This window comes from Pelobates fuscus, chromosome 4 (assembly GCF_036172605.1).
Source record: "Pelobates fuscus isolate aPelFus1 chromosome 4, aPelFus1.pri, whole genome shotgun sequence".
NCBI lineage: Eukaryota > Metazoa > Chordata > Amphibia > Anura > Pelobatidae > Pelobates > Pelobates fuscus.
Window position 1 is genome coordinate 63,461,031 of NC_086320.1, and position 21,475 is coordinate 63,482,505.

Below are 21,475 nucleotides of genomic sequence, written 5' to 3' on the forward strand. Positions count from 1 at the left end.
GGCCGTGGGTTAATAAATTGCCTTTTGTTGAATTCTGGAGTGCTTGGACTGTTCTACATCTTTTACATTAATCATTTGGTTTTTGGTACTAAGACCTGGTTTGGTTGCACCAAGCTTCAGATTTAACAGGGATTGAGTGCAATTTTATCTGTTGACTTTGGCAAGTATATGTATCAAAAACTGACACACATGCAGATACTGACACACATACAGATGTACAGACACACTGATACGCCTGCAGATACACAGACATACACACAGACACTGACACATACAGATGCACACACTGCCACATATGCAGATACACAGCCATACAGATACACACACAGATACACATTACACACATACAGTATACACAAACTACACACAGATACAAACACCACACATAAAGATACACACATACAAACACACAGATACACACACACAATACACACACATACAGATACACACACAATATACACACATTACACACATACAAACAGATACACACTACACATACACAGAGACACACATACAAACACACCGATACACACACTACAAACATTACACACAAACAAACACACAAATACCCACACTACATACAGATACACACATAGATACACATGTAAAAAAGGGAGCATGTCACTGTGGTATGAATGCGTGCCCTGCTGACTAACCACCTCCCAAGTCGATCCCACTCAGGGCAGACCACGCACAGAACACTACTAACTTTATTTCCAGAGCACTACAGCATAATTTACATGTATGTGCTTTCACTGCAATAATGTCACAATTCTTTTTTGTGACTGCCAGTTAACCACTACATATATTTTTATTTTAGCCTGTTAAAAGTGTAAAATGTATTTCTGATATATTGTACATTCATGTATACTCTTCCTACAAATGTGCACATATCATTTCATTAATGTTGCCTTTTTTTTATACAAGGAGGACATTTATTCATTACTAAAACTTAAAAAATGTGCATTTGAAATAATAAAACAAACTAAATAAGAGCATTGGAAGAATTACTAGTTCAGCTAATTTGGTCTAAAATATTAGATTCCCTGGTCAATAACTCAATCAATGTTCATGTTCTTTGCCTTTTATAAAATATGCAAAATATTATATTAAATTAAAATTTGTGGGAAGAGATCGAAAAAGGACTAATGTGCCCTCTGCTAATGTGTTTCTGGCGATAACTGGAATTTTCCTGTGATTTTTTTGCATTGACTGTTCCTTTGAGGATATTTTTTAGTGGTACATAAAGTAGCATGCACCTGCTTGGAAAAGAACCCAGTATGAGTTCAGAAAGGTAGGATGAAAACCAAGAGGAGAGAGGTCAGGGGAAGAAAGGTTAATCTGAGTATCATCAGCATATAGCGGGTACTGACAGCCAAACGAGTTAATAAGGTGACCAAGAGAGGCAGTGTAGATGTAGAACAGGAGAGGACCAAGAACAGAGCCCCCCGTAAACACCAAATGAGATTAGTAGTGGAGATGTGGTGACACAAGAAAAGAAGACACTAAATAAGCGTTCAGAAAGATAGGACGAAAACCAGAAAAGTTTGTTCCTGGTGTCCAGGGTTGTGGATGGTTTGAAGAAGAGAGTGGTCACCCATATCAGCAGGGATATCGATCAGAATTAAGAGAATTAAGAGATAATAAAATGAAATACACTAGATAGTTTAATAATCTGTAAAAAATAATCTGTAAATGTTCATTGTAATGTAGTATTGGATTCCATACTAATATTTTTGTATTAAAATGCAGGCATTAGTAAATGGACAGCCCAATGGACCCCTTATGGACAGAGTGATCAGAACCCTTGAAGGTCCAGCAACAACTCTATTTCAGGTAAAGTTTGTTTTCTAAAGTATCATTCAATCAATTAATGAATCCAGTTGTTATCATCATCATCAACACTTTATCTGCAGAACACACTAAATATAATAATGTATTTTTTCTTTCAAATCTTATTATTCTTACAATGCTACTTGCACTAATTATTGTTACCGCACAAAATGAATATATACAATGTGCAATCCATCTGTGATCTATTTTGCTGGTGTCCTGTTTATGTTCTTTGCTATATTGTAGATAATATCTGAATATCCATGGGTAAATGTTAGAGAGGGATGTATGTATGAACACATTTCTCTTTTTGATTGCTGTATACTGGAGTCTTTCTTCTCAAAGTTTATTATCTTTTTAGATAAAGAGATTGAATTGGAGCATTTAGCTCCACTCTATGACTGTTCTGGTTAGAAATCAACATTTTGTCCACGTTTTGTGTGCACTACATATACTGTACATTGCTTAGAATGTGTGCTATCGTCTCCCAGAAGAGAGAGAAAAGCCAAGGACTCCACATGTGAGGACAAAAGTTCTACCTATAATTTTACCTAATCAAGTTAATTCAGCAGTGAATGAGCTGAGTGTAAACTGTTCGAAGTCACAGTATGGCTGTTCCAATTTTAGAGAGCAGTTCCACTCATCCTATGTGATGACTGGAACCATTTTTAGGAGATTGCAGATTCCTTATTTTCCAAATATATATATTCAAATGGTAAATATATTTTTATTTTTTAGGTTCTATTTTTTTTTCTTTGTATTACTTGTATAAAAACTGTTTGTACTTTATTCTAAGGGATTTCTGGAAATAATGCCATATTGCCGCAGTATATAAACCGTGTAGTTATGATATATTTCATGTGATGGCTTTTGTTACACAGTGGAAATGGAGATGACATTCTCTGTCAGCCACAAACACTGAAAGAGTAATATTGCAGATAATAGGTAATTAAAGGGTGTTCTATATACGCTACCGTGTTTCTCCGAAAATAAGACCGGGTCTTATATTAATTTTAGTCACAAAAAACACACTAGGGCTTATTTTCAGGGTAGGGCTTATTTATTTACGGTACCGGTATGTACATTGAACCCCCCCTTTAATTAATCCACCCCCCCTTTAATAAATCCACCCCCCCTTTAATAAATCCACCCCCCTCTAATTAATCCACCCCTCCTTTAATAAATCCACCCCCTCTAATTAATCCACCCCTCCTTTAATAAATCCACCCCCCTCTAATTAATCCACCCCTCTAATAAATCCACCCCCTTTAATAAATCCACCCCCTTTAATAAATCCACCCCACTCTAATTAATCCACCACCCCTTTAATTAATCCACCCCCTCTTTAATTAATCCACCCCCTCTAATTAATCCACCACCCCTTTAATTAATCCACCCCCTCTTTAATTAATCCACCCCCCTCTAATTAATCCACCCCCCTTTAATAAATCCACCCCCCTTTAATAAATCCACCCCCCCTTTAATAAATCCACCCCCCTTTAATAAATCCACCCCCTGTAATAAATCCACCCCCTCTAATAAATCCACCCCTCTTTTAATAAATCCACCCCCTCTGATTAAGCCACCCCCTTTAATAAATCCACCCCCTCTAATTAATCCACACCCTCTAATTAATCCACCCCCTCTTTAATTAATCCACCCCCTCTTTAATTAATCCACCCCCTCTAATTAATCCACCCCCTCTAATTAATCCACCCCCCTCTAATTAATCCACCCCCTCTAATTAATCCACCACCCCTTTAATTAATCCACCACCCCTTTAATTAATCCACCACCCCTTTAATTAATCCACCCCCTTTAATTAATCCACCCCCCCTTTAATTAATTCACCCCCTTTAATTAATTCACCCCTTTAATTAATTCACCCCCACTTTAATTAATTCACCCCCCCTTTAATTAATTAAGTCCCAGACATAAAATACTGGTATCTACTCACCATTCAAAGAGTCCGACCACTGGGTGCCTCACCGCCCGGAATGGATCCTTCCGCTGAAGATCCGTGAAGGCAGACTGACGGCGCTGCGCACGTCGTCATCACGCTGCGCACAGCGTCATCACGCTGCGCGATGCCGCGGCCCGCAACGCTCCACCCCCTCCTCCTCCTAGAAGAAGGAAGTCCCGCCGGGCCGCAAAGGTAAAATGCCTAGGTCTTATTTTCGGGGTAGGGCTTATATTGCAGCCCACCCCGAAAATTCAGCTAGGGCTTATTTTCGGGGTAGGTCTTATTTTCGGGGAAACACGGTGAGTGTCACGGCTCCCGGTCGGCGACACCACGTGACCGCACCCGATCGTTGCAGTCACTTAAAAAATAAAATAGACTTACCTAAGTTGTGTCGGATCACAGCCAGATCCGCCGGTGCATCCATCCCCAGCGAGCGCGGCGTTCCTATGGATGATGTAAAAGAAGCAACTTAGGCTTCTGAAGCATTTACACAAAATAGAATAAATTAAAGGATCACTATAGTGTCAGGAAAACAAACTCGTTTTCCTGACACTATATACTCCTTAGAACCCCCCACCCTTTAGGGCCGCCCTCCCTCAGCCCTGGTGACCTCTCCTCCCCCGCCAACATCAGCTCCCGAGTGAAGCGGAATGCGCATGCGCGGCAAGATCCGCGCGCACATTCAAACAGTCCATAGGAAAGCATTTCTCAATGCTTTCCTATGGACGTTCTGCACGCCCGGTGCAGAAGTACCTCTAGCATCTGTCAGGAAGACAGCCACTAGAGGCTGGATTAACCCTGCAATGTAAACATTGCAGTTTCTCGGAAACTACTATGTTTACATCTGAAGGGTTAAAACCTGGGGGACCTGACACCCAGACCACTTCATTGAGCTAAATGTGGTCTGGGTGACTATAGTGTCCCTTTAAGTGTTTCTCAATGCATAGAAGCAAAGAAGCAAACAGCCTGCCCTTTTATACATTATATAAATCCACAGACAAAAAGATATATATGTCCATTTTAATGTCGACAATAATGTTTGGAGAATGTCACGAGATAGTGTGTAAAATTTGGGTGACTACTTAGTATCAGTAATATGACTACTCTGGGTGACTACTTAGTATGTGGTCAGAGAGCAATATCCAATTTATGCAATCCTATGACCCGTAGTGATAAAAAGTATTAGTAAGCAGATACTTTAGTTTGTGTAACTCATTGATGCCAACCTTCCTTTTATTGCCCTCATAATGTGTAGGTGTGCCATAGTGCTGTTCCCTGGTAGAAATGAACGATGAAAAATGGCTTTGAACTGCGGGAAATGAGTAAACAGACAGAATACATGTTTGCTCAGCTGCCCACACCACCAGCCCATTTCCTTCCGTGGCAAAGCAATTGCTTCATCAGATATAAAAATGAATAAAACTAACAGGTAGTTTTAATAACCTGCATGCAGCAATTAAATGTTATAATATATCTGTTAAAGAGGCTTTAATCAAATAACTCAAAAAAAAAAAAAAATCTTAATGAGCGTCACTTTTAACTATATCTTGGTTTTCAAATATCCCTGTACAAATACACCACGGTAAAATAGAATAGAAGTGTGTAAAAGTGTATGATTTAACTGCACTGGTAAAATGTGTAAAACTAAACAGATAAATTTGGAGGAAAATATAGTATGCGGCAAAAACCTATCAATCACGCTTAGGTTGTGCTGGTGCCTGGAGTGACACGACTAACACGACTAACAGACTCTAGAATGAGTAGCTTCTAATTCTTTGCAAAGCTCATGCTTACTATATGTGATAGGGATTTTCACAAAAAGCAAAAACGTAAAAAAAAAAAAAAATTATTAATAAATACATGTATCTAAATAAAAGTGAATAAATAAGACAAAAAGTGTAGTATGCAAAAAAAGGTGCTTCAATAATAAGCCACTGAATAGCAGCTTAACACGCTCATGTGGGGTTAACCTTACTCCCCTCACCAAAATACTCAATATTAAAGGAACACTGTAGGGTCAGGAACACAACCATGTATTCCTGACAATATAGTGTTAAAAACACAATCTAGCCCACCTGGCCCACCCTAAATATAGCCCACCTGGCCCACCCTAAATATAGCCCACTTGGTCCCCCTAAATATAGTAATATCTTACTTTTGTTTAAGTCTGCAGCTGCTGGATCTGCCCCGATCTGCCTGCTTTGCTGACATCATCAAAAGTGATTCTCTGAGCCAGTCACAATGCTTTCCCATTGGATTGGCTGAGACTACCAATAAGGCAGATCAGGGGCAGCGCCAACACAAGTCAAACACAGCCCTGGCCAATCAGATGAATCAATGCATCTCTATGAGGAAAGTTCAGTGTCTGCATGCAGAGGGTGGAGACACTGAATGGTAGTACTGCACATTGTGCAGCACTGCCCCATGAAGCATCTCTAGTAGCCATCTGGGGAGTGGTTAGTGGAGGTATCCCTGGGATGTAAAGACAGTGTTTACTGCAAAAAGCCTGCAGGGACTGATTATACTCACCAGAACAAATACAATAAGCTGTAGTTGTTGTTGTGAATATTGTGTCCCTTTGACCAAATAAATGAAAACACTTGTGTATATAGTGGAGTGCTTAAACTTTGCTCAAAATATTGTATAGGCATTTAAGGGAACAGCACATGTAAAAAAACACATTTAATAGAACATAGAGCAGATGGTATAATAATTATAAATGCAGGAGAGTAACATGGAAAACTCACATGAAGTGGAGCCTGGTGATAGTAAGGCTAAATATTCTTGTAGGTTTGCCTTTGTAGGTAGCAACACACCTTTCTTTCAATACACCACACGCAAAAAAATATGAAAAAGACAAAATGCAATAATAGTGCAGATTGTGTGAGTCACTTGAGGAAGTTCATAAAAGCAGGATGTACTCACATGGGCTAGAGCCAAAATGTCGCTGGCTGTAGATATACACACTTGGTGTCACTTGTGGGGTGACACTACCCACAACTGTTTCCTAGTGGAGTGCAAGTGCTGGATACTGTTAAAATATGCTATAATATAATATAATAAAATATTTACCAATACTTACATATATAAAACGACAAAGGTGCAATAACAGTTACAATTAAAAAGTGTCAAAACGCGTTTCGCCATAAATCCAGGCTTCTTCGGTTAGCAATCATGACTACTCCACAGTCTTACAAACAAAATAAAGGTTGCTCAATACTGCAGCTCTCATCGGGCTCATCAACTGCATTACGTGGATCAACATAATGAAAAAAATAAAGTTTCCCAGAAGACGCAATGCAGCAGTTGCTTGTTTACTTTGGACTACAACTCCCATTCTGCTGAGCTAGTGCCAAACTGAGACATCATGGAGGTTAAAGTCCAATGTACCTGGCATGCCAATCAAGCTCAGCCAAGTTTTGAGCATAATGAGAGTAGTAGTCCACAGAAACCTGAAGTGCAAATAGTGGGAATAGAAAGCAATATAATTGAAGAAGCATTGAAGTATCTTAAAACATGCTTGGATTAATAAGTATAGAATTATGCAGATCTTTTGCAACTTTGGACATATTCTAGTAATAAGTTTTGCTTCAATAACTTTCACGCACGATATTATTAAAGAATGTAAATGCAAGTCCTCAAAGAAATGCTAATTTTCTAGGCTAGAAGTATTGAGACCACCAATAAGATGCTTCTCATAGAGAAGCACTGAATCTAATATTTCTCTGTAAAAAACATTGGAAGTGTTTGATATTGTCTTGCTGTATGTGATGACAACTAACATGAAAACATCTGATATTCGAAGGCTGTAAAGAGGAAGTGTGGCTCTAGAGGCCGTCTGCCTGACTGTTTCACATTATGCAAGACAAACTATATGAACTGCACATCACGAAGAGGAGACTGCCTATTTAGCAATAGCAATACTAGCAAATTGTCATTATTAGAGTTGTGCATTTGTTTCAAAAGAATCTAATTTCATCCAAATTTTGAGTGATCACTGATTTGCCCGAATATCATAACCACGAATTTCATATGGCTCAATCACGAAACAAATGAAAAAAGGAATGAACACGCTGATTTGTTTGTTTATTATTCTGTTTTACATCCACGGTGCCCCCCAAAAAACGTATTATAAATATTCAGACTCAACTTTATTTTCACCGTACAATGTGCATACAAGGACAATGAAACACAGGTGGCCTCTGATCAGAAATGTAGCAGCAATTAATAAAAACACTATCCTCACACCAAAGCTCCTCTAGTACTTAAGAATTACAATCATTTTTCATTGATAAGAAGTTTTCAACAACCTAGTAAGACATTAACATTACACAATAGTGCCAACACATGCAAATTCAGCAATACAACCCATAGCCCTTAATCCAAGTAAGATACCTATCCCATAAAACAAACGCCATACCTGTGCAATAAGTGTGCCAAACTACCATACAGTTAATACATCTAGTGCAAAAACAAATCCTAATCCGTAACAATATATATGAGAAAGAACATTTTTTTGTATTGCATACATCAATTCAGCAAATTATGTCTACCATACACACAAAATACATAGAAACATAGAAACATAGAATGTGACGGCAGATAAGAACCATTCGGCCCATCTAGTCTGCCCAGTTTTCTAAATATACAATCTGCAACACACCGACCAATAGCATAAAGTGTCTAACGTGAGCACATAGGGCACATACATAAATTGCAAACTGAAAGCACATAAACCATGTACATAATGTGCAAAAATGAGCACATATGATAAAGGGCAATATTTGTGCACATAAAAACGGGCACGTACAGAATGTAAACACAAACATCATATGCAAAAAATACATAATGGATTATAAAGTGCAAAATGTGAACACATAATCACATGCATAAAGGTGCAAGACACAATAAGTGCAAATGTGAACACATAATCGTGTGCGTAGGTGCAAGACGCGATTGATGCTCAATGGTCAGAGGACAGCAATAAATGAGAAGTGACCATCAGAGAGGAAAGAAAGGAGGAGCAGAAATATATATATATATATATATATATTATACTATACTTTTAATAAATATATATCGATTTACATTTCGTAAATATATAATATATATACCGGTAGATTTTTTTTAATGTTACGCTTTTTTTTCAATTAGTCACTTTTTTCACTTGACCTGTGAACAACATGGTCTAAAAATGTGCCTACCAAAAAATATATACATATTATTTGCTTTGCAGTTCTGCTTGGAGTGCCGGTGTTGGATTCATAGTACTCATATTACACCTAATTGGCCAATGTTCGCTCTATTTTGGACCATTAAAATCATTTTTCTTTAAATGATTCCATGGACAGAATTAATCTGAACCAAAACGCCACGTGTTGAAAACCTGACTTACTTGAAAGAGTTTATTTTTTTCCAGATGAATCAATTCAGACGGACCCATTTTTGTTCAATGCGCACACGTCTATGTTTTGAGGGGAACAGATAAATATTTTAATACGTTTATAATATTTTACTAATCAAATAGCTAAAAATCACTGTATAGTTCCCAAGGCACCCAGACCACTTCAGCTTATTGAAGTGGTCTGGGTGCACTGTCCTAGGTCTTTTGTCCCTGCAGCTTTTAAGAAACTGCAATAATTACCTACCAAGGTAACTCCTCCTCTAGTGTCTGTCTACCAGACAGCCACTAGAGGGACTTCCGGGCTGTTAGGTGACTTTCCTTGCATGGGGACATCCAGTGTCATCCAAAACCCCATAGGAAAGGCATTACATAATAATAAAGGGGCCTTGGCTAAGGGGGAAGCTATAGTGCCAGGAAAACACTTTAGTTTCCCTTTAAATATTCAAGTTTATTCAAAATGAACTTTTAATTCCCCCAAGTAATCAACCCCGATCATTTTGTTAGAAGGTTTAATCGCTTAACTATGAAATGCAGCAAATGAAAAATACAAAGTGTTAGAATTTTCAATATTATTTACATAATCTTATAATATAAAGTAATATTGATCAGGCAACTATTTCAAAGGGTGAAGAACTACTTTAATATTTAAAAAAAATATGCTAATTTGAAAGTGATTTTTTTTCAGTATCAATATAAACTGTATAATAACTGAAAGAGCAATTTTGTTGAATTTATGTTTTAGTTTTTTGTGTGCAAACTTTGCATATTGTCACTATATCCATCATGCCAAAAGTGACTTCTGTTAAAACTTTAGACCAGGGGTGCCCAGAAGGTAGATCCCCAAATGTTGGAGAACTACAACTCCCATGATGCATTGTGTGTCTTTGTATCCTTTTAGAATGACAAGGCATTATTAAAGTTGTAGTTTTAAAACATGTGGGGATCTACCTTTTGGGCACCCCTGCATTAGACAATGCATGTATAAGATATAAATCTGCACTTAAAAGAGAATCTTAATATATATGTATTCTTTTCACATCCAGTTTGACGCAACCAACCCCAACTCAGTTTCGTTTGCTTTAGAAGGAGAAGTAGAAGGTATTTTTGAAATTCTAAATCAAGGATTACTCCGTTCTACAAAACCCCTTGACCGTGAAACCAAAGCATTGTACAAACTAAAGGTAACATTAATATAAAACAAAACATGAAAACCTCACACTGAATTAAGCAGTAAATGTGGTTTGTAAATACATGAATGTACTTTTAGCCTTATTGTTTAAAGGGACACTATAGTCACCTGAACAACTTTAGCTTAATGAAGCAGTTTTGGTGTATAGAACATGCCCCATGCAGCCTCACTGCTCAATCCTCTGCCATGTAGGAGTTAAATCCCTTTGTTTATGAACCCTAGTCACACCTCCCTGCATGTGACTTGCACAGCCTTCCATAAACACTTCCTGTAAAGAGAGCCCTATTTAGGCTTTCTTTATTGCAAGTTCTGTTTAATTAAGATTTTCTGATCCCCTGCTATGTTAATAGCTCGCTAGACCCTGCAAGAGCCTCATGTGTGTAACTAAAGTTCAATTTAGAGATTAAGATACAATTATTTAAGGTAAATTACATCTGTTTGAAAGTGAAAACATTTTTTTTTTCATGCAGGCTCTGTCAATCATAGCCAGGGGAGGTGTGGCTAGGGCTGCATAAACAGAAACAAAGTTATATAACTCCTAAATGGCAGTGAAATTGCAGGGGAATGATCTATACACTAAAACGGCTTTATTTAGCTAAAGTAATTTAGGTGACTATAGTGTTCCTTTAACACGTTTTCCTTTGCGCAAACAAGACAACCGAAGCCATATATAAATACAGTGCAAGGAATATATACATTAATCAGTATTTTCTTAATTTGAATTTTTAATCATATTGTGAGTTTTTGCTTAAAGAGGATCTGTCACTTTTCTGGAAATCACGCCATTGAATAAAAACATTGATAATCACCTATAACGTGTGTTAACCTTTTTTCATGAGATGCACACATATTTGTTTAGATTAGAAGTAACATTTAGAAAATGTCATAATTATCCAGTTCCATCAAGGCAAAGCCTTACATTAAAATGAAAAATAGAAATATATAGCTCATATTCTTATATCTGGGAGTCTCCAAATTGGCTCATTATCAATCATTGTTATGTAATTAGCACCTGGCAGTCAGCATACACAATGTAAGCAGAAAGGAGGAGACATGCAACAACGTTTCCGAAATACTGAAATACTGGGGTACTGAAATGCAGGACACCGTGGAACTAAAGCAGAACAGCAGGTCAGCACCACATAATCGGGACTGTCCTGCAAAAAGCAGGACAGTTGGGAGGCATGTACTGCTCTTAATATGAAGAGGTTAAGAAGGCCCACTTGATGAACTCCAGGTCCCCATAACTTTAGCTAATAAATGTAACAATACTTACTCCTTCTTTCATTCCAATAACATGATTGGAATTTCAACATATAGAAAACTACAAAAAAAAAACACCCATATAAAATAAGAGTATAGCTTACAAATAATTAAACAGAACCAAATAGATGCATCTTTTCCTTCACACAATTAGAGTCATTTTTGGCCTAGGATGAGACTAGGTACTAAGGCAAAATGCAGCCAAATTCTCAGTACTAGAATTGTTTACGAGAGCTATAGTTTATGTTTTATAGATCTGTGCTGACTTCCTGTTGCACTATTACACTGTAAGGCTGTTTAGATAAACTTGTCTCAAGTAAACCTAAATAATAAGGTAAGATTACAATTAACCTCACCTTCAGTGTGGTTGCATTTTTTTTTATTAAACCACAACTGATACCAAATTTTAATTTCATGATTTGTAAAAGTTTATGACATTTTTTTATGAAACGTTATGTTTTTTAAAATCGTGTATATTGTTTTTTTTTGTTAGGTAAGACTTTACTGTTAGCTGACCAATGTCTGCTCAACCTAACTTGCCTGTTGCTGCAGGTTCACACAGAGCAATCACAGCAGCAGGCAAGTTAGGCTGAGCAGCAGTCAGTCAGATAACACTAGAACATGACCCAACATGGCTGCTTAGTCAGATATTATAAATTACATTTTTATAAGAAACAAAAATTCAATATACATTTTAACTTTTTTTATGTTTTATCACATGTATTAAACTTTCAGACTACAAGAAGTGGGAACTGGAAATGCAGTTGTCCTTTAAGTCAGAATTATGTTGCAGAATGTGAGGATGTAACAGAAGTTGTATTATTATATTGCATTTTAGGTTAAAACACTAAATGCCGCAGGACATCTCGTTGAAGGGCCATTCTCTGTTGATATTATTGTTGAGGATATCAATGACAATCTGCCAGCATTCAACCAGACTGAATATTCTGGTGAAATCCGGGAACAATCAAGGCCAGGTAATGTAGATAAGCAAGAATAAACGAACAAGCAGGTGTGAATAAGATGATTAAAACATCATAGAGAATGTGTGAACATCAACAGAGCAATACTTGCAACAGTGTTCAGACATTCCAGTCATTTCCTCCCATGCTGCCGAAAAGCAAGGGGTCCGGTTGCGCTGTTAAAGGGCCACAGCGCCTGACAGGGCCCCTCCGGAAACATGCCCACCAGGTAGCTCTAAGTGCATGGGCCACCCTATGGGCCCCCTTAGTGTGCAGCCCGGTGCCCCCAACAATTTATTTTAGAATCGGCAATTCCAAAATAAATTGTTGTGTGTAGAGGGCAAACAGGGCAGCTGCTTTGCCCCCCCCCCCCCCACCCCCAGAGTACTTAAGCCCGGGGCAGCTGCTCCGTTTGCCCTGCGTTAAAGACACCCCTGGTCTCAACTCCAATTGGCTCACCTGTATTTTTGCCTACATTTTGCAGTACTATTGTCAACTCATTGCTATTTAAGGTCTGTTAACTGCACTAGTTAGTAAGTCATGAAGGGATTGCAAATTTTAGACCAAAGTAGCTACCTAAGTGAGATAAAGAGAGATAGTCGAACAATGTATATATGTAACCATTAGTTTTTTTTTGTTTTTTTTAATTCTTTATTTTTGCGTGCAGTTCTTAACAGAGCATCTTGCGTGGCCACAACAGCCAGTGCAAGTACATTGGATACAAAGGCATAAAACATGATAACATAAGCACAATTTTTTAAGGTGTAACAAGCTGTGTCAAGTGTACTATTGTACAATGTTGTGTGGAGGCAGTCTGTCTAGGTGCTAAGTGCGGGTTGTAATGGTGCGTTGATCTCTAGACAAGAGACTGATAATGAGTGTGTTAATGCTGAGGTGCTTCACGAGGGTGGGATGGGCAGTTGGGGGTTGCGTGCCTGAGAGTTGTATGTTATGATTTATTCCCTTGATCTGCCGGTACTCGTGTGCGCGGGTTTGATAAAATATAAATGGTTTCGAGATATCTCAAGTTATGTGAGCGTTTGCATAGTGTGCAAGATCTGGGCCCATAAGCCTGGTTTGTGTTTTGTGTGGTCTAGGGTATGCAAGCGGGTTTGAAGCCCCTGACCAGGGAGGCTACGGGGGGGGAGGGGGGAGAGTATTATTTTCCATCGCTTAGTGCGGTTCTGGTGTCTGTCGTCTTGCCGGCATGATCGTGTTCTAAGCCTGTGCCCAGTGGAGCTTAGGTAGGTGAGTATATGATGGACATGTAGTGAAACAAACAAAAGTGGAAACTTTCAGTGGTAGTGTGGTTTCAAATGTCCTATCTGGGCTCTTCATTCGGGGGTATCAGTCTCTCGTTGGTTCACTGCTCTGGGGACGAACGGTTGTATGGAGGCCGGGTCCCATCTTGCCGCAGTTGTTCCTTCAGTAGCAGGTGTATCCGCGGGTGTCAGCCCCAGGGTTTCCAGGAGGGTTGCCGCCTCTAACATAGACGGTATCGTGTGTGTCTTTCCGTCTTGTGACACTGATAGAGAGCCGTTCCATCCCCAGCGGTAGGTCAGCCCTGCGGTTTGTAGCAGTGTCGTGACCAGTTTGAATGATTTGCGGAGCATGAGCGTGGATCTTGTCAGGTCTTGGAAGAAGGTCAGGTTTGAGTTTTCGAAGGTAAGTGGCGTTTTGTTCTTTAGCGCTGCAAGTATTTGGAGTTTGTCAGGTAGGGAGGTGCAGCGGAGGATAACATCTCGCCCCGTGGTAGACCGTAGGTGAGGGGGATTCGGGAGGCGATATACACTGTCAATGGCTATTTTCTTGGCCGTTGCATGTGGCAGAATCGTGGCCAGTAACCTCCTAACGTAATGAGGCAGTTCCTCTGCTGTTATTGTTGCAGGAATGCCCCTTATCTTAATATGAGTGCGTCTTTGGCGGTCCTCCAGGGTGGCAAGCTTAAGAGAGGTGGACTGTTGCTGATTTTGCAGTGCTTTTATGGAGTCTGCCATCTCCGTGAGCTGGGTCTGTACCTCTGTTAAGGTGGCTTCATTTGTTCGGACTCTTTCCGACACTGCTCTCACTTCTTTTTTGAGGATGGCCGAATCAGCCGCCAGCATTTTGTGGCCAGCATTAGTTTTAGGTCCTTCTTGGTGGTCGTTGCGGAGTCGTCGGATGATTCCGGAGATTCAGCCGGAGGTGTTGGTGAGTGTCGCGGCCTGTGTTGTGGCGCCGCGCTCCGGTCCTTGTCGGGGTTTCCATTTGCGACAGAGGGCCTAGGCTGTGACTTTTTCTGGAGCATGGCTCCAATGTCTCTGCCCTCCGCCGGAGTGTGTGACTTTTGGGAGCGCCGGCCCATGCCCGACATGGTGGTCGGTGAGGCAGACCAGGTTGAGGTATGGGGTGTTCCTGCGCTGATCGTTCCGATGCCGCCCAGGAAGCTCTCGAGGCCTAACAGCGTGGGGTAGGCCGCGGTTCTGTGCTTCCGTCGTGCCGACTTTTGTGGCTGAAAAAAAGGCATCTATCGATGCTCCTCGGCTTCCCGATTTCAATGGTGGTATTGTGGGGTGCAGATTGGGCTTGTTTCCGCCTCAATCCTTAGGATTGGGTTTTGGTGTTGGGAGCTTTGGGAAATGGCGTCTGGTCAGGATGCTTGGCAAGCTCTGCCCCCCATATGTAACCATTAGTGATGTCGCGAACATCAAATTTTCCGTTCGCAAACGGCGAACTTCAGCAAATGTTCGCGAACGGGTGAACCGCCATAGACTTCAATAGGCAGGCGAATTTTAAAACCCACAGGGACTCTTTCTGGCCACAATAGTGATGGAAAAGTTGTTTCAAGGGGACTAACACCTGGACTGTGGCATGCCGGAGGGGGATCCATGGCAAAACTCCCATGGAAAATTACATAGTTGATGCAGAGTCTGGTTTTAATCCATAAAGGGCATAAATCATCTAACATTCCTAAATTGTTTGGAATAACGTGCTTTAAAACATCAGGTATGATGTTGTATCGATAAGGTAGTGTAAGGGCTACGCCCGCTTCACAGTGACAGACCAAACTCCCTGTTTAACGCACCGCAAACAACCGCAAACAGTCCATTTGCACAACCGCAAACTCCCCATTTGCACAAGGTTGGATACCAAGCTAGCCATGTCCCGTTCCTTGTCCTCACTGATGTCATTGAAGGTCTCTTCCTCCACCCGGCCACGTACAACACCAAGGGTCCCCGAAAGGTGACAACAAGCCCCCTGTATTTTTTTTTAAATGTACACTTCTGTTACACCAGATATGAATTTTGCACTGGTGTGACACTGTGCCCTGGCAGGCCCTGAAACGCACACGTGTGAAGGAAAATGACTGCTATTATTTCACAGTCAAATTTCTAGTTTTTTTTTTATGTACACTACTGTTACACCAGTGATTGGCCAACGTCATGCCTACACCCCCAAAACGTTTGTGTGTGGGGGTGCTGGAATTACGTGGGCCAATGGGAGCCTGAATCAACTTTTGGCTCCCACTGCCCCTTTAAGAGCGAGCTCGTGACTCGAGCCATGCTCCTAGTGCTAGGCGGGCCACGTGACCGATCACTGCGGTCAGTGAACACGGCTAAGTCAGAAGAGGAGATTAAGCTGCATGCGGCTCGTGTGGAGGCAGGAGTGATCCAGCCACGCGCGGCTCAAGCTTAGGAGCCAGGTCGGTCCCAGGATAAGGTAAATACAGCCACAACCACTTATCCCAATCACACACCTTTCCTAATGTCCTATCCCATTAAAAGCATATTACCGCGTATTTAATAAAACAGATAGACCCCCTACTTCATCCAGGTTACCTTTCGATGGTTCGATATTCTGAGCCCTCTCTGATTTACTGTACACGACTATTCGATATTCCCACAAATTTTATATAGCATTTTATGTTTGTTTGAGACCACCTTAAAAATATTGGATATCGCTAAAAATCATGATCACTATATACTTTCTCTACAAACCTCTAAAACGAACCAAACTACTCATCCATCCGCTATACCACTTTATCCCACCTAGAACTAGTGCCCAGTTAAAATACTTGACTCTTACTTACCCACACTAAGTCATGCCACACACATTTCACCACTACTCTCACTGAATCCCTCTGACTACGGCTAAATCCATCTTCTACATCAGAACACTACTCCTAAGATTGGGTTGTATCCATGTCTCGGGTCTTTCATTTAGAATAGGGGCAGCTTCGGTCTCCTTCAACACTGACACTCCAGTGCATATTATTAAAAGATTGGGAGGATGGAAATCCTCAGTCTACAACCGATATATTCCTCATCCCGAGAAAGAAATGAGGAAAGCTTTTAAAAGTTTGGCTTTGTAAATTTGATGCAATAAGTGTGTTTTTCTTTAATACCTTTTCACCCTCTTTGCATGAACCCGATTTACATATATTACTAATATGTTTCACTCACTCACTCTCTGGGTCGGCCTAAGACATCATGCTGCCTAGGTCCAACGATAAATGACTATGGGGGATAATGTATAATAAACACAGGTTACTGGCTATGGGGGTATAATGTATAATAAACACAGGTTACTGGCTATGGGAGGGATAATGTATAATAAACACAGGTTACTGGCTATGGGGGAGATAATGTATAAAAAGCACAGGTTACTGGCTATGGGGAGGATAATGTATAATAAACACAGGTTACTGGCTATGGGGGGATAATGTATAATAAACACAGGTTACTGGCCATGGGGAGGATAATGTATAATAAACACAGGTTACTGGCTATGGAGGATAATGTATAATAAACACAGGTTACTGGCTATGGGGGATAATGTATAATAAACACAGGTTACTGGATATGGAGGATAATGTATAATAAACACAAACACACAAAAAAAAGAATACAAAAAAAAAAGAATGCAGCTTCAGAATTAATCTAAATTGTATGCTGTCTAGGAGGTGGGAGGGTCTGGGAGGGAAGGTCTGCTGCTGATTGGCTGGAATGTGTCTGCTGACTGTGAGGTACAGGGTCAAAGTTTACTCAATGATGACGAATAGGAGGCGGACCGAACATCGCATATGTTCGCCATCTGTGGCGAACGCGAACAAGCTATGTTCGCCAGGAACTATTCGCCAGCGAACCGTTCGGGACATCACTAGTAACCATATAGTAAAAAGAAAGTAAATACACATAAATGTTTTATTACTACGCAGTCTTTTAATTATTTTGGTTCTGTCTCTCCAAAATAGGAAAACAAATTGTCACGGTTTATGCCACGGATGCTGATGACCCTGAGACGCCGAATGGGCAGCTAGTTTATAAAATCACGCACCAGATACCAGACCCATATAAAGTCATGCTTTTCCAGATTAACAACAAGACTGGGACAATCTCCACCACACTAAACGGTATGTATCAAGTAATCAATTAAACTAAAATAAGCTCTTTACAGATTAACATGAGCTTAGCCAACAGCTGGCCCTCTTGCTTAGGCTGCAAAAGGAAGCATTTCATTGATAAAAAAAACAAAACCAAATAACACAAGACTGAACGTCGTACAACCAGCACACATGCTACTCTTCCTCTTACTGTGTATAAACACTATTTTTTTTTGGGGGGGGGGGGGGGGGGCTTCAGCTTGGAAAAATGTTGCAATCAAAATAATATCATATTCTTCGAGGTATTATTTAAAAAAATGTTATTAAAGGGGTACTCCCCTTTTCACTTGTTTGCTTTCTGTACTTATAATGCCCCATTGCACACTTGCCAGATGATTGAAAGCCCTATTAAATAAAGTTAAAATTTACCTTGAATCCAGGGCTCGGCCAAGTTATCCCTGATTGTTTCCACTCCTCATCTGTCATCACAATGCGTCACTGCTTCCCTCTCTGAGGTCCAATCAAATGCTTCTCATAGAGGAGTACCCCCTGCCATGGTGTACTCTAAAAGACCTCATGGGGGAATATGGGAGATGTGGTGAGAACGTCTACATATTATACCTTACTGTGAGGATTTAGCACAAAAAAAAGCCCAATGCAGGATTTGTATAAGTCAACAACGTTTTTTGGAAATCATATCATGAATAAAATACCATTAAATTGGGTAATAGTAACATCCCCTGGATGTTGGGCAAAAGTAATATTCTCAGGACATACTTGGAAACCAGAGCAATCTGAATGTACATTTCCTGGTTAAATACTTTGTTATTATTATTATTTGTTATTATTAAATCACTGATAACTTGGGCTAACCTTTTTTTTCTGCGATGCTCCTTTTTCTTTTGAATTTTTATTAAACATTTAGCAAATAGCAGGACAATCCTGTTCAGTCCAGGCACAGACAGGGCATAAATTGCAAATGAGGGATGATAAATTGAAACATTGTATCATTTCTCTTCTTTTTTTTTATGTTTTATTTGCATAAAGTCATGGTACAGATATCACTGTTTTGTATACATAGAATATTGAGAAGTAACAATTATCTATATGCGTCAAATACATAGAAAACAAGAATTTGTTGATAATTGTCTGTATGGTTTGTGAAACAAGATGTGTTTAAGTAAATACAAAAACAAAGAACAAAGATAACCCTGGTAGAATGGTATGAAGTGTATGTTGGAAGTTTTCCCCTTCGGTTAGCTTGCCCATGCTATTGCGACTTGCCCAAGCATGCGTGTGGGATCCCCCCTCATGGGAAATGCTGAAGGTACGTGCAGAACCAGGATCAGATAGTTGTGTAAGAGTGGTATCTGTCTGAGAGGGAGTAGCAAATTTCTTCCATATTCCTAGTGGTTTCCACTCTATGGATCCAATCTCTTATGGGCAGCGGGTTTGATTTTTTTCCAGTATATAGGGATCAATTGGTTTGTCGCTGTTATCAAATGTAGAAGTAGTTGAGTTTTTTCTTTGGGAAAGTTTGGTGGTGGGAGAAGGAAGATGAAAGAAATTCACCAAAATTTTATCCAATCGCTTATGCCCAATCCTCCAGGATTTGATTCACCCAGACCAGTCGGGATTTGTTTCGGGGAGGGAGGCTAAGCATAACACAACCAAGATCCTAAACCTCATACACCACGCAAAGCGCTCGGGAGACACCAGCCTACTCCTGTCGATTGACGCCGAGAAAGCGTTCGACAGGGTAGACTGGACCCTGATGAGGCTCACACTTCAACATATGGGATTTGGTCCCAATTGGATGAAGTGGCTGGAAGCTGTTTATTCCAAACCCACAGCACACATCCGCATCAATGGCCAATTATCAGACCCGGTACGAATCTCCAATGGCACAAGACAAGGGTGCCCTCTGTCGCCTTTGCTATTTGTACTGGTCCTGGAACCATTCTTACAGGGCATCAGAGAGAATCCGCACATACATGGGATCCAAGTAGGAAACACAATCCACAATTTAGCCGCATTTGCAGATGATATGCTCTTCACAATCACACATCCCTCCATTTCTTTACCACATATCATGAGGGAAATTACATTATACAGTAAACTTTCTAACTTTCAGGCAAACTTAACAAATGTGAAATCCTCCCGATCACACTTCCTTCACAAACTGCAGAACAACTACGACAGGATTATCCATTTACTTGGGCAAAGGGGTCACTTAAATACCTAGGGGTACACATACCAAATGACATCTCTCAGATATACGATCTCAACTTCCCCAAACTGATCCAAACAAAAACTACGGACCTTAAGTCTTGGAACATGCCCCATTTCGGATGGTTTTGCCGAATAAGCATTCTAAAAATGAATGTGCTACCCCGCATCCTTTATTTACTGCAAGTCCTACCCATCTACCTGCCCAAACACTTTTTCAATACCCTCCACAAGTTATTCACCACCTACATATGGGCCAATAAGAAACCCTGATTATCCTTTTCCCTTCTTAAAAGACCAAAAGATGAGGGGGGGCTCGGCCTCCCGGATGTGGAATTATACCACAAAGCAACTCTGCTCACTAGAGTATACGAATGGTGCAAACCACACTCAGATAAGCAATGGGTGAAACCGGAAGCCACCTATTTCAGAACCCCGATCTACACAATCCTACTACACCATGGCACACATCCTACCATCACCCCCACGCTCAGACTATGGGCGCACTTACGTTCACATCAGGACATCTCCCCCTACCCCTCACCTCTGTATCCAATCACTTACAACCCCTTGTTCCCTCCTGGAGCAGATGGGAAAATATATAAGCAATATCATAACTCACAATACTTGTCAGTGGAGGCAGTAATTGAAGGGAATTAAATCAAACCTTTACACAAATTGTTACCGGAGACTGATATCACAGCAATGCAAATGTTTTTAAACATTCAAATGGCACACTTTTTAAAGAAAGGACACTTGGCTCAGAGGGCACTCCGAGAACTAACACCCTTTGAAAAATATTGCAAGGGGCACATATTAAAAAAGAAGCTTATCTCTGTCATGTACACTCTCCTTCTCTCCATACAGCCCAAACACCCTCAGGCCTTCACTTCTGCATGGGAATCGGAGCTCAATATCACCATACCACCTGATAGGTGGCACAAAATCTTTAGAAATATTCACAAAACCTCTAGAAACACAGAGACCCAAGAGAGTAACTATAAAAGAATAGTTAGATGGTGTTATACACCAGCGAGACTAAGAGCCATATTCCCCCAATCCTCTGATCAATGTTGGAGATGCCATCACCCCTCAGGCACAGCATCACACATCTGGTGGTCCTGCCCAGAAATACAAACCTACTGGAGGCGCATTTCTAGCCTCATACAGACGATACTGGGGAAAAAACTGACCCCAACCCCAGATTCATTTCTCTTCTTTGTAATATGGTTTCTCTATGCTGAATGAGATGGATTGTATGGACTAGGAG

The 21,475-nt window shown here is 40.3% G+C and overlaps 1 protein-coding gene across 1 annotated transcript in view; it reads left to right on the forward strand.

Annotated features, from left to right (window-relative positions):
- The window catches only part of CDH17 (cadherin 17), a 74,790-nt gene that overhangs the window by 17,233 nt on the left and 36,082 nt on the right, over positions 1-21,475 (forward strand). Inside the window, exons 3-6 of the mRNA XM_063451245.1 lie at positions 1,753-1,836; positions 10,244-10,381; positions 12,491-12,629; positions 17,848-18,006. Of these exons, the coding sequence (XP_063307315.1) occupies positions 1,753-1,836; positions 10,244-10,381; positions 12,491-12,629; positions 17,848-18,006 (520 nt within the window). The remainder of the gene's footprint in view (positions 1-1,752; positions 1,837-10,243; positions 10,382-12,490; positions 12,630-17,847; positions 18,007-21,475) is intronic.